Below are 13,022 nucleotides of genomic sequence, written 5' to 3' on the forward strand. Positions count from 1 at the left end.
TAACTGAGCCAAACTGAATGATTTTTATGAGACCAAATGAAATATTAGCTATCTCTCTTTGAATGAAAAAAGAATCAACAAATCGGTTACTCCACTCCGAAGTAGTAAGGCTACAAAATATACAGACAAATTAAGAACCTCCTCCATTTGGAATCATTCGAAACGCAAAAAGTAATTCGACAATAGGTCTGGGTTAGGGGGTTGTGACCGATGATTACCTCCATAGTGATATTAAGCTGGTTCTTTATAGATAACCTAAATAACTTATCCATACACTACTCCTTCCGCTTCACCCTTATTGATTTTTCTATTACTATACCTCTCTGTCCAGCGAAGCTTCTACATAACGCATTTTATCCCTTGCGAGCCGAAATAATTCTGCCGCACACGATACTACAATTAATTAATTTTTTATCTTAGCAAAGGCTATTGGATAAAGTGCAACATTCTGTGATTAATCACGCTTTGAATACTATAAAGTTAAATAAACAACAGTAGCCATAAAGCATGGGTATGGGCAAAGAAATAGGTTTTCTAGAAAATGCAGATTTTTTTTTATGTAAAGTTTAATTTGAAAACAATTATGACAGTAATAGGTAATATGCTGATATATGGAAAACTTCAGTGAGGTTTCCGTGTTTGACTAGATAACTTGGGTACGTACACAGAATCGCTGAATGCTCTTGTTACAACATAGTTCGTATGCGAACAGACAGGTGTCGCTTTAAAGGCTGACAGGAAAATTGTGAAGAAGGAATTTTCCTTTATTTAGATGGTATTATTTTCATATAAAAAACTGACATTCATTCATTTCTGATTCAAAAATAAGTTAATATCGCAAAAACAAAACATGCAAACACACATATTTCAGAACTTATTTGCCATTGAAATGATCATTTGGTCATAATTCATGATCATCAAATATAAGGGTGATTATAAACTTTAAAAGTAAGTAAATCTCAAAATGATAATGTTTAACTCGTGAATAAAGAGAGTGTCTATAAAATTCAGTCTATATCATGATGGCGAAAAAAACACCAAAAGTGTAAGGCTGTCCAAATTAGGCTCGTGAAGGATTTGAACCTCCGACCTCCGATGCTCAGGTGTTGAAACCTGGATATCGGCGCTCTCGCCCTCTGAGCTAACGAGACCTGTGAGAGGGATTTTCAATTTATCAACGACTACCCTAAAAATGACATCACTACCATTTGAAAATCAACCTTACTGCTTAAATAATAAAGTTGCTATTCATATTTAAGTAACGTCCGACTGTGAAATGTTGCCATGAATTTTCCGTACACCGACACGCTTCGACAGGTGTGAGCAGTACTTTGGGGCAACGACTCCATAAAGAAAACGACCACCGGGTAATAGGTTGAAGGTTAACACAAGTTAAATAGAAATTGTGATCATTTTGTGTTTAAATGGAGCTTGAAATTCAACAAGTTTTCAAATAATTGCTTCACCATAAAAAAGGTTAAATTACACACTGTTATTAATTTGCCCCGATATTTGAAAATTAATCCGAAATGAAAAATTATTAACAATAAATTAAACTAATGACAAATGATACGATCATAACAAGTAGGTTACTGACTTTTTAACCGACTTCAAAAAAAGGAGGAGGTTCTCAATTCGACTGTTTTTTTTTTTTTTTATGTTTGTTACCTCGTAACTTGCGATTGGGTGAACCGATTTTCATGATTCTTTTTTTATTTGAAAGCTTGTGCTTCCCGTGTGGTCCCATTATCACCATTTCAATATCTGATGATGGGATCTTGTAGAAATCGGGGGAACTCTTCAATAAATAACAGCAGATTAACCGCAATTGTTGCTATAGCATATCGAAGCATTGTTTACGCCATCACACAACATATTATCACGCCTGTGCTCACTACAAAGGTTATAAAAACTATTTCGAAAAAAAAATGTTCAAGGTCACTTACAAAGCTTTACAAAAAACGCAATACTGAAACTAAAATAAACATAATTAGATGTTTGTTCTAATGAGATATTCGGTTATTCAAAATGGCCTCCATAATTAACATCACTCTCAAATGGTAACAGACTGGGTGGAGGCTTTCGAACAAATATCACTGGGAATTCTGTTCAGTGTCAGTTTCACGGGGGCAAAGAACTCATTTGGGCAGCGCGTTTAATAGGCCTACAAATACTAAAAATCACTAACTTTCCACTAAAAAGTGAAAAATAAAATTAATTTTGGAAAAAAATAAAAACCGACTTCAAGACTACACTAACAATATATACAATTGAACTAAAAAGTATAAAATAATATTTTAATTACAAGCCAAAGAACACTAAAGAAAAATCAACGAAATTATTGATACTTATGCATACTATTTACATTTTAAAATCAGTTATTTTTGGAGTCGGTGCCAGCCAAAACAAAAACAATATATTAATGACACAAAAATAAATTACATAAATAATTGAAAAACAACCGGTAATTGAAAAGAAGACAATAAAATAATTTATCTATTAATAACACAAAAAAGACACATAAACTAATACATACAAACATAAAACACAACCATCAGCGTCTTCTGCCCTAACGCGTCTGCCCGCATTTGGCACCGACCTCAAAAATAACTGATTTTAAAATGTAAATAGTATGCATAAGTATCAATAATTTCGTTGATTTTTCTTTAGTGTTCTTTGGCTTGTAATTAAAATATTATTTTATACTTTTTAGTTCAATTGTATATATTGTTAGTGTAGTCTTGAAGTCGGTTTTTATTTTTTTCCAAAATTAATTTTATTTCTAAAATGACTCCTGCACTAAGGAATTATATCCTTCTTTTAATTCCTATGCGGGAATCGAACCCGCGACACGTCACGCTCAGTGGATTTGACTTAGTGATCTCAACCACTCGGCTATTCGTGCAGTCGAAGTAAGTCGGTGTCAATAAACATAATGACTTCAACCAATACCTACTTTATTTCATAATGTCGTTTGTTAATCAGAAATAAAAAAGGCCTTTTATTGCGTGTATAGGACACATACACAATGTGGTCAACTTATATCGAATTGAGACATCCAATTCAGTATATTTCTTGCCATCAATTTCTGAGTTTGCTTAAGTCACTTTAATTTCGTGTGTAAAATATTTTCTAATAAGTACATAAAGAGTCTTGGAAGTCTAATGACAAGTCACATGATCGCTGCAATCACACCACTAACTGGAGCCACATTGCCCACATTACTTCATGAACACACGGGTGCGCTCTCATCAGCTCAGTAATTGGCATTCCAAGCAGGATGCTGGTCACGTTTGAGCTATTTCTGAGAGCCTGTCTAGACTTATTATGACTTTACTTTAGAAGAAAACGAGGAATATATTTAATATGTTTCATTTTTTAATAGAGATCTTTACTTGGTGAAAATAATTTATTTTACAGTATGATCTTAGGTATTTTTCTTGCCGGTTCTTCTTTATAAAAATGACACTTTGGAAAGTCAATATTGTAACTTTTTAAAAGTACCTAAAAAGGGGCCCGTTTTGAATAAAACTTTTGAATTTGATTCGTAAGTACTTAAAGCTCAGGTCTAAAAGCCATTAACCATTCACCTTGGCGCTATGATTGCTACACTAAATAGTATTTTGTCCTCTTTGGAGACCAATATCCTTCTTGTTCATTTATTTTATTTTTTGGAAATTGAAGCGTACTAGTATAATATACATACCTTTATAAATGTATATATATTTTAATTGTGTCTTACAAATATCATCTTTTAAGCCATCAGTATTCTTACCCGTACAATATCTACGGAAAGATTTTTATCCTTGTTTGGTTGTTAACGACAGCTTTACTGACTTCCGTTTTGTAGGCTGAATGTTATTGATGTTCATAAGAATGTTTTTCATAGCATTCAAATTTAGTGGGAGTGTTACGAATCTAGTCGAACATCAAAGCAATAATATTTTTGCAACATACCAGTATTTACTATTTTTTTTTGGGTTTTAGCCAACACCGAATTTATAAGGATAGTGTAGGTACTATTATTTTAATCAATTGCAATATGACTCAAATACTTTTCGACTCCACTTTCAAAACGTAATTTATATTAGGGCATTTTACTGAAAAAAAATTGTTAATACAATAACGTATTTTTTTATGTAACTCACTGATGGTGAATGAAGAAACAACGCCCTATTTTTGAATTGATAAAAAGTAGCTTGAGACGGAAAAACAATCCTGACACGTTCAACGGGTGAAGCTACGGTCAAACAATGTTATATTGTTAAGTATGATGGGTAACGGGAGGAAGGAGTTTTAGATGACTGATAAATATGAAAGCGTAGAGTTTTCCATCGAGATAATACGTTGCAACTGATCTTGGAAGTAAGCCAATGCGTCATTTTCAGTAATGTGAACAATTTGTGTTCGTCATTGAGAATGACGTCATTTTACGTGTAGCGGTCGATAAATTCGTAGAAGTAGCTACAAGACTCGTTAGCTCAGTAGGTTAGAGCGCCGATATATAAATTTAACTTGACCATCGGAGGGCGGAGGTTCAAATCCTTCACGAGTCAACCTTTTGATATTTTAATATAGACTGACCATCGCACTTATCACAAGTATTAACAGACAAAAAATAATAATTAATTAAAGAAAATGTAACAATTAAATTATTTGTATTAGAAAACCTTTTCTAACTACGTCGCCTTTAAAATCACATTGAAGTTTGGGTAAGATCAAAAAAACCCCGACTTATAGGAAATACAAATAATGAAATTGAATTTCCTACTTTCGTAACTAATTTTAAGTTAAGAAACAAAGTACTAGAACCGATAATTAAGTAAGGTCCGATTTTTCAATCATCAGATAACTTTTATTTGTGGAATAAATACGGCCGTTTGACATATTTCATATACAAAAGCTGTCAAAACGTCAGACATATTCGTCGAATAAAAGTTATCTGGCGATTGAGAAATCGCTCCTAAATAAAGCAAAAATAAAATTTAGAAGAATTACTTTATTTAATATGAGCGTTTTAGGATTCCTCAGGCTCCAATCCATTTTTTCAAATAATTTTCAATTTTAACTCTCGCTTCTTTTACATTTCCATCATCGTCGGGGTCTGCAGTAATGTCATGGCAATGTGACGAGCCCATGATGTACACGGCCGGGGCTGCGGGCGCCAGCTCGTGCAGCACTCCGAGCTTGTGCCACGGATCCATGTCGCCGTTCACAAAAACTGTGTTTTCCACATTTGGTGTTAAGCCTCCATACATTGTGTTTGTATTACTTACTCCTTGATCGATTCTTTGCTCGTCAAACTCATCCCCAAATATTACTTTACAGGTTTTCAAATAAAATTCTAGAGGAATAGTACTTTTTCCAAACATCTGATTGTTTGACGTTGTAGTTTGAAAATACCCAAATTCTGTGCAGGTTTGGTACAACCAAAGCCATGAGGATGAGTAGTCTTCGTATATTTTGTGTATACGCGTATTGTAATTAAGGTCACGACAGTTTGTTTCATCGTCTTCATCATACCACAGAGGTAAAGACAATATTGGCTCTTGGCACAAGTCTTTAATAATTTCAGGGTCACCATATTGTACGTCAACTGCAAACTTTTGAATTAATAGCAAAAACAAAAGTTGCTGATTTTCGGGAACGGTCATATCTGTTTCAGGACAAATGGAATGTTCAGCCTTGATCTCTTTGATTCCTTCAGGACTTTGCAATAATTCTTGAGTCCTATTGAACTTAGCACTTATTTCATGAACGCAGTCTTGAGAGCCGTACGTTTTGATTGTTTCTGTAACGACTTCGAAGTACTCGAAAAAATTTTTCTTCGCCAGCACTGGTCCGCTACTGGCATACGCCGCGTCAACCAAGTCTGGGTACAGCACCTTCATCCAAGCTGCTAAATTACCGGCGTAAGAACCGCCCACGACTATAACTTTAGAGTTATTGAATTCCCCCGAGCCTTTGATTGTCCGTATCATATGTGCTACGTCTGCTAATGCTAGTTTGGAAGACAGATATTTTAGATCGTCTACTGTTGGATTTTCAAACGGTTTGCTTTCTCCGTAATACCTATGTTCAAATACATAATACGCTGGATTTGTATCAGCGAGTAATTCATATCCTCGTGCTGCAGTAGACTCAACTTCGCGAGGGGATATTGCACCTTCACCACCGATGTTCAAGATAATAGGACCACCTGGTTTAAATAAATGCATGTTGGTGTAATATCCCGATCGGAAAGTCCGATGATCACTTTCATTAAAATGATCTATCTTTTGCTCGATTGTTTCGAGTGTAAGGCTTCTTAGATAAATATGTTTAAACAATACTATATTGCGGTCATTTCGAAGTAAAGCCAGACTTTGGCAAACCGTTTGAGCGAAAATAAAAAGAAACACTTTCAGAAACATAGTCCCTGCTGAGTCTTTGCTATACTTTTAAGTGACGGCACAAAATCCATACCTGCTTTTATAGTTTTCTATGGATATTTTACATGCCACGGTTAAGAGTCGGAATTCTCACATATTTGTGATTATGTAGGAACGTCGGTAAATATAAATTGTAATAATAGTCATTGCTTTGGATACACCAATGCACCGGAATTATAATTATAAAAAAGAGTTTGTTGACCTGGTTTTGAACCGATTAATAGATCAAATTAGCTACTTAACACTAAAAATACCTTTCTGCAAAAAGATATGTTTCTCATTTTACAAAATTCTAATCAACAGTTACAACCTTCAAAACTTCCCCGTGCGTATTGTCAGTCAAACACATAATCAACATTTTACAAATATTTCCTTACACGAGTCGATTGTAAAAATACTATAATGTTTAAAACGTAATCAAGTTTGAGATATCACATAGAATTCGAATCATTTACAATAATTAATACGTTTTATGCACCTTGTAAAGATAGTTAGAAACCAGGAAAATAAACGAACACTGAAGCTCGCTATTACGCTATTGAGCAGTAGTCCAAATGAATAAAATATTATGTAAACGAATAAACAAAAACATTTTTAGGATACTAAGTATAAATCGACCAAGTACAATCCAAAGTCGGGAGTCTTGCTTCTGTGTTCTCGCTTGCACTTGGTCGATTTTTCACGAGTTGTTTTTTATCTACATAAACGGATATGATTATTAAAATCTTCATATCAATGCAATAGATATTGGAAATTAGCCAATAGAGACGCATTTCGAGTAAATTTGGCAGTACACCGTCATCGAGGATGACGTCATTTTGTGGGTAGTGATTCACGAATTCGTCGTTCCAACCATAAGACTCGTTAGCTCAGTAGGTTAGAGCGCCGATATATAAATTTAACTTGACCATCGGAGGGCGGAGGTTCAAATCCTTCACGAGTCAACCTTTTTGATGTTTTTAAAATTCGAAACAAAATTTAAAACACAAAAAACGCCCAAATAGCTCAGATTGCAATCAATCAGCAAAACAAGTTATTTTTTGTTTGCTTTTTACGCACAAAGGTCATGGCATGGACTTAAATGGTCTAAAGGAGTACTTAGTAGCTTGTTGTATGTTTACTGGAGCCGTCAAGATGAGATAATAGAAGGGATTGGTCCTCAAAGTACCATTTTGTAGGTCAAATTACATAGAGCAGGTTGGTGTTGTTAGAAACTTGCTAATAGTTACACTGATACACAGTATACACTATAGACCCTGGATGAAAAGGTAGGATTAAGCTATCGTGTGGTTACCCAGAAAGTAAATAGCGAAAACAATGGCAAGCGACGATACGAACTCGATTAGAACGCACCTTATGATAGACATATGAAACAGAGGGAAAAGGAAAACATGTATTGCTAGTATAATTATCACCGATTGGAGATAAGAGAGTGATGACACATTTTGTGTAAAGTGTTTAGTAGTAACAGGTAAACAACACTCAAAATGACTTCATTTTGTATGAAGTGATCGATGAAGTCTAGACTATTCACGAGACTCTTAGCTCAGCAGGTTGGAGTGCCAAAATAATAATTTATGATTCATTTTTCATCAGGTTGATTTTTGTTCCAAAAAACTGAGTAATTAAATTATCATTATAGATTCTATTGCACTCTTGCAGTAAAGCAATTTTGCTCAAAATGTTTAAAAGGAGCATTCCATTTATCACTTGTCATTTCTTCAGTAGCAGGATGACTCTTAGTCGAGTCTGACAATACCTGTTTCCTCCTCCGAGGTGGTGGGTGTCCTAAGGATTCCCCCGCCTAACCCTCTGTCTCAGATTGGTGTTAATATTAAAGACAAAAATTTAAAATTAGTCACAGCAGCAAAGAGCAGTTAGTATTATCTGGACTAGTCATTAATAAATGTACAAATAGATTGGAAAGTGACAGAAAACTGTACCCAGAAGTGGAAACTCAACCACCTCGCATACTTCGTTTCGCAGACAAAAGCCCTGGACAGAAAACGACTGAGTGCTTGTTGCAAATACAAAAACAATTTTAGTATCTATAGATATGTAGCAGCTTTTAGTCAGAAATGACGCAGTGAGTAATTCTAACGCTGAGTCGCACGTCAAGGACTATGACGTCATTTTGTGGGTACCGGTCAATGAATTTGAATCCACTGTAACAAGACTCGTTAGCTCAGTAGGTTAGAGCGCCGATATATAAACTTAACTTGACCATCGGAGGGCGGAGGTTCAAATCCTTCACGAGTCAACCTTTTTCTTACTTATTTATTGTTTTTAATATTATTTTTTTATGTTCGCCACAAAAATACATCCTCCTAAAGAAGTTAGACTAAGGAGAAATAACGGATTACTATTACTTTGACTGGTGTAACATTGCTTTATAGACGTAAGACAGCATTGGGCAGACAATTAAATGCGGGTAGATGTAGCCAATTTTGTCGGACGCCTAAACCAGAGATATGAGTACATAATAAAGTCCCAATATATTCTTATGCAAATAAACAAACTACTCAGAGCAATAGCAATTGACAATCCAATTGCGTGTAGTGACGTCACACCCTTACTCCCGACCTTGGCTTGGTCAAGTGCATGCCATCACAATCCATCCCAAATAAATCTTATTTGTATACAGCTAAGGTTGAGTTTGATTCAGCAGTGAGATATTATTGTTTTGCTTGGAATAGTGCGGCACTGACCGATGCGGTATTTTCGCATAATAATGAGGAAAAAATGTTTTGCGAGCCTAGAATCTGATAGCACAGCATGAATAAAGGTAGTAAAAAGGATTAATGTATGGATGTATGTCGTTCAACTTGTTGAGTCTGCGAGGGTAGACAGGGGACGTAGTTATGAATACATTTTAGAAAAAGTATTGCATTGTCTTATTCTTTTATCATTGCATGAAAGATAACAGTATGTATCTGCTTCCTTAGTGCTTCAAAATTCATATTTTTCAATTAAAACAAAAGAGTAATAGCAATATGTTGACGCAAAGTAAATCAGGCGTCACTGACAATAGTGGTAAATGAAAAGGTATATAATATATGATGCCCAAAGATTTATAAAAAAACTATCAAAAAAAGTCGTTTAAAAAGGCAAACGACAAAAAATTTAAAAGTCACCCAACATGGCATAAACAGAAAAGTCCTTCTGAATGAAATTAAACGAAGTAATCCACGTTAAGTAAGCTCACATTGAATAGATTCCGTGCTTAGAGCTTGTGACGTCACAATGTTAAGATCTCCAGATTAGATTAGCATAGGTATGAAGGGGCAAGGAACCCTATCTTTATGCCTGGCGAGTCTTCACGCTCGTTAGCTAACAGGAAGAGGCAGCTTCTTTATATTCATAGGTTTAATGGTTTCTTTTGACGGGGTCTATAAAGAAAACCAGAAGGTTTACTTTATACTAATAAAACCCTGACTGTTATACCGGAGGTTGATTTCCACCCAAAACAAAGGTTTCTATGATGAGCACGATTATTTGTTTTGTGTCTGGATGTGATTTATCTATAACATATATATGTAATTAGCAATATATAAGTATGTTTCAGTTGTGGACTACTGACAATGAACACAAGTTTTGCTTAGTACGAGACTAGATGGCGTTGTGTGATGGTTGTGCATAGAATTGAGTTAGAGTGCATTTATATAAAAAAAAACCTCATATTTATTACTTTAGCCTAGATACGTAAAATGTAATAACGTAGAATAACGTAAGGTCATGTTCAATGCTATGACGTAAATATTTTCTAGCTCGCAAATATAATTTCCCTCACATTGATAGCTGGTAGCAAAATGATGAGGCATCTAGGCGCAATGTACTAAAGGACCGTACAGAATGGGCCTTCTTCATAACAACTTACGTTTTGTATTAATATAATGTTGACTAATGTCGGTGTAAAACCGCTTTGAAAATGTTACTTTAAAGCTGAAATGTTTCATAGAAATTGATTCATGGCTCGTAGTTATAACAAGTTAGCAACAGGAATTTATATTTTGAATGATTAATAGGACATGGTTCCCGTTGGGATAGTTGCAAGTGAAAAGATTACGATGGAATTCTTCATGAGGATCATCAATCATTGTAACTGTATGGTAAAGCAGTCTAGACTGTTATGGTAACTACAGTACCAAAAATTATTTATGTATGCTTAAAGATCGGTAATTGGGATTTATCGGATTAGCTCTATCTTCACTTATTAACGACTATGCAAAAAGCCTTTAGCCCTAGAGGGAAATTGTAATAGAGAAGTGTTACAAGCTATTGTAAAAGTTTGATAGCTATATTCATGATGTTAAAGTCACTTATACCACTAATATTTATCTTTCCCTTCGATCGTTTTCATCGATTTCCCATAACAATAAGAAATCATAAACACCAGTCTTTACCTCTCATCGGCAACGACGATGTCGTAAATAACCGTCTTGTCTACTTTGGCATACAGGGGGCCTATTATCAGCTGTGCAAGTGAGAGAACCCTACGCCCTGTAGAGCGGTCTCTCTCGCTTCCACAAGTGGTACAGTCTTGCTTTAAGATGTGGTGATAGACCCCTGATTAATAAAGTACAGTTCGAATCTATTATTAGGCTAGTGAGGTGCAATTTATCGATAGCCCGTTAGATGGACGGTGCTTACAGACTGTGCCGTAGACTGCCATTTATGATAGTGGACTGTAATAGTTCTTAGGGGTGGCGAATATTTGTATGAAACTTTTAAATGTGTTATCTGTGTATGTATTTGTCTGAAAATTACAATTACATACAACACTTTACAAATGGCAAATAAAACGTACAACAAGTACGTTTTGTTAATTTATTATATCGAATATGCAGTTTTTTATTATTTAAAATAATACAATTTATTTTTGTAATGCTTTTTTTTTGTAATTATTAAGTAAATATCTACATAGCTTTAGATTTTCTCATTTATTACATTACGTCAATGACTCATCTAAAATGTATTAAAATCGAATTATAAATACCTAATTTGTTTTTATTTTTCCTTATAATAACAATACATTTTACCAACCCTAGAACACAAATGATGTGCCATTATCGAAAGGCCGTTTAGATCTATAAACTCCAGACTATTTGAACGCTGTCTGTGATCAAACACTAATACCTATAGAATAGGAAAGTGGATCAAAATAACAGGGCCATTGGAACACAAGAAAATTGATATCTTTCTACTTAATGCTGTAGAAGTTTGCGATTATTGATAACATCAAAATCACTATTGTGGATCAGAAAGCTTTGAAAGCTATGCGGACATCGGTGCCCTCAAAACAACAGTATTTCTATCTATTTGAATTTAACTTAAATGGATGGATGACAGTGAGGTCTAAATGGTCACAACTAAAAGTATTTTGCATATATATGTAAATTCAAAAGAAAGAACACTGTAAAATAAGTACATCCTTCAGTTTATATTATTATAACCATGTAAAGTTTATACCTATATTTATATAATAACAATTTCCACCTACCTCGGCGTGGGTCCAAGCTGAGAGCGCTTTGGGCGGCGTATCCGGAGCGACGGCACCAAGCCTGCCTCTCTTCCTGGCCTCTTGGAGAATAGGCACCTTCGAGTTCTTGTCGCCAGAAGATAGGATCACCTCGCGTTCTATCTGTGGAGAAGATGGTATCTCTAAGTGGATAATGCTTTTGAGGTTAAGATTGAAGAGGGAATGTTTGAGACACACCCTGCAAGATTCCAATTAAATTTGTTTCAACTTTAAAAAAAAATGAGAAGCACTAAATAAAACTGGTCCAAAATCCGAATCAAAGCCTATTTCGAAAGCTTGATAAAACAATATGTTTGGACAACTACACTATAAAAGAAATCACAGTAATAACAAAGGAAGTGAAACCAAATCCCTTATCAAAGTCATCAATACTGCCGTGTGATCACTAGTACAGGAAACAACAGACGGTAACAAGACACTAACCAAAATAACAATAGATCCCACATTTAATACACAACCACTGAGGTCCAAAACTGACATAAAATCTGATCGGAGTCCACAAATTGATCACATCACACACGTCTCGTCTCCAGATGAGAGACGTAACAATGAACACTTTCACTCAGACTCCGAACTAAAAACTACGGATTCACGAGTATAGGAGAAATCGCGGATATCTATAGCGATTTGTGTATTGTGATTTGTATTGCATGCAAATGGAGAGAATTTATTGGATGGTGTACCTACACAAAACGTTGTATACTTGATCAGTTATTATTGGAAACAATGCGATTGTACTTTTCGAGGCAAAGTATCTGGAGATGGTTCTTATCTGGAGAAAGAAAACCCTACCAATTCAAGTAATTTTGACAGAGACAAAGTTCTTTGTAAAAACTAATCTAAGAACAATTCTAGTAATTACGATAAACAATTTATCGTGAACAGGAGTGATCTAAATATACAACACATAACTTGCATGTCAGTAACCCGAGCCAGTTAGTCAGTCGAGCCACTTAACTGGCGAACTGGCTTGTGACAGCAGTGACGTGGACGGACAAGGATAAATCGTTTGCATTCGTTGCTAAGCAACCGGTTGTTCTTGCAAATGATTG

The 13,022-nt window shown here is 35.0% G+C and overlaps 2 protein-coding genes across 4 annotated transcripts in view; both read right to left on the minus strand.

Annotated features, from left to right (window-relative positions):
* The window catches only part of LOC113495630, an 84,352-nt gene that overhangs the window by 17,455 nt on the left and 53,875 nt on the right, over positions 1-13,022 (minus strand). For all 3 annotated transcript variants that reach the window (XM_026874457.1, XM_026874456.1, XM_026874458.1), the window contains one exon: positions 11,932-12,072. In XM_026874457.1, the coding sequence (XP_026730258.1) occupies positions 11,932-12,072 (141 nt within the window). The remainder of the gene's footprint in view (positions 1-11,931; positions 12,073-13,022) is intronic.
* LOC113495632 (putative serine protease K12H4.7) lies at positions 4,958-6,703 on the minus strand. The gene has a single exon (XM_026874460.1). The coding sequence runs from the start codon at positions 6,411-6,413 to the stop codon at positions 5,028-5,030; it is 1,386 nt and encodes a 461-aa protein (XP_026730261.1). The 5' UTR covers positions 6,414-6,703; the 3' UTR covers positions 4,958-5,027.

The sequence above is a fragment of the Trichoplusia ni genome, chromosome 7 (genome assembly GCF_003590095.1).
Source record: "Trichoplusia ni isolate ovarian cell line Hi5 chromosome 7, tn1, whole genome shotgun sequence".
In the NCBI taxonomy this organism is placed as follows: domain Eukaryota; kingdom Metazoa; phylum Arthropoda; class Insecta; order Lepidoptera; family Noctuidae; genus Trichoplusia; species Trichoplusia ni.

What these genes read in the sequence shown, in the direction of transcription:
- LOC113495632 (XM_026874460.1), bottom strand. Translation starts at nt 6,413, where the DNA reads ATGTTTCTGAAAGTGTTTCTTTTTATTTTCGCTCAAACGGTTTGCCAA.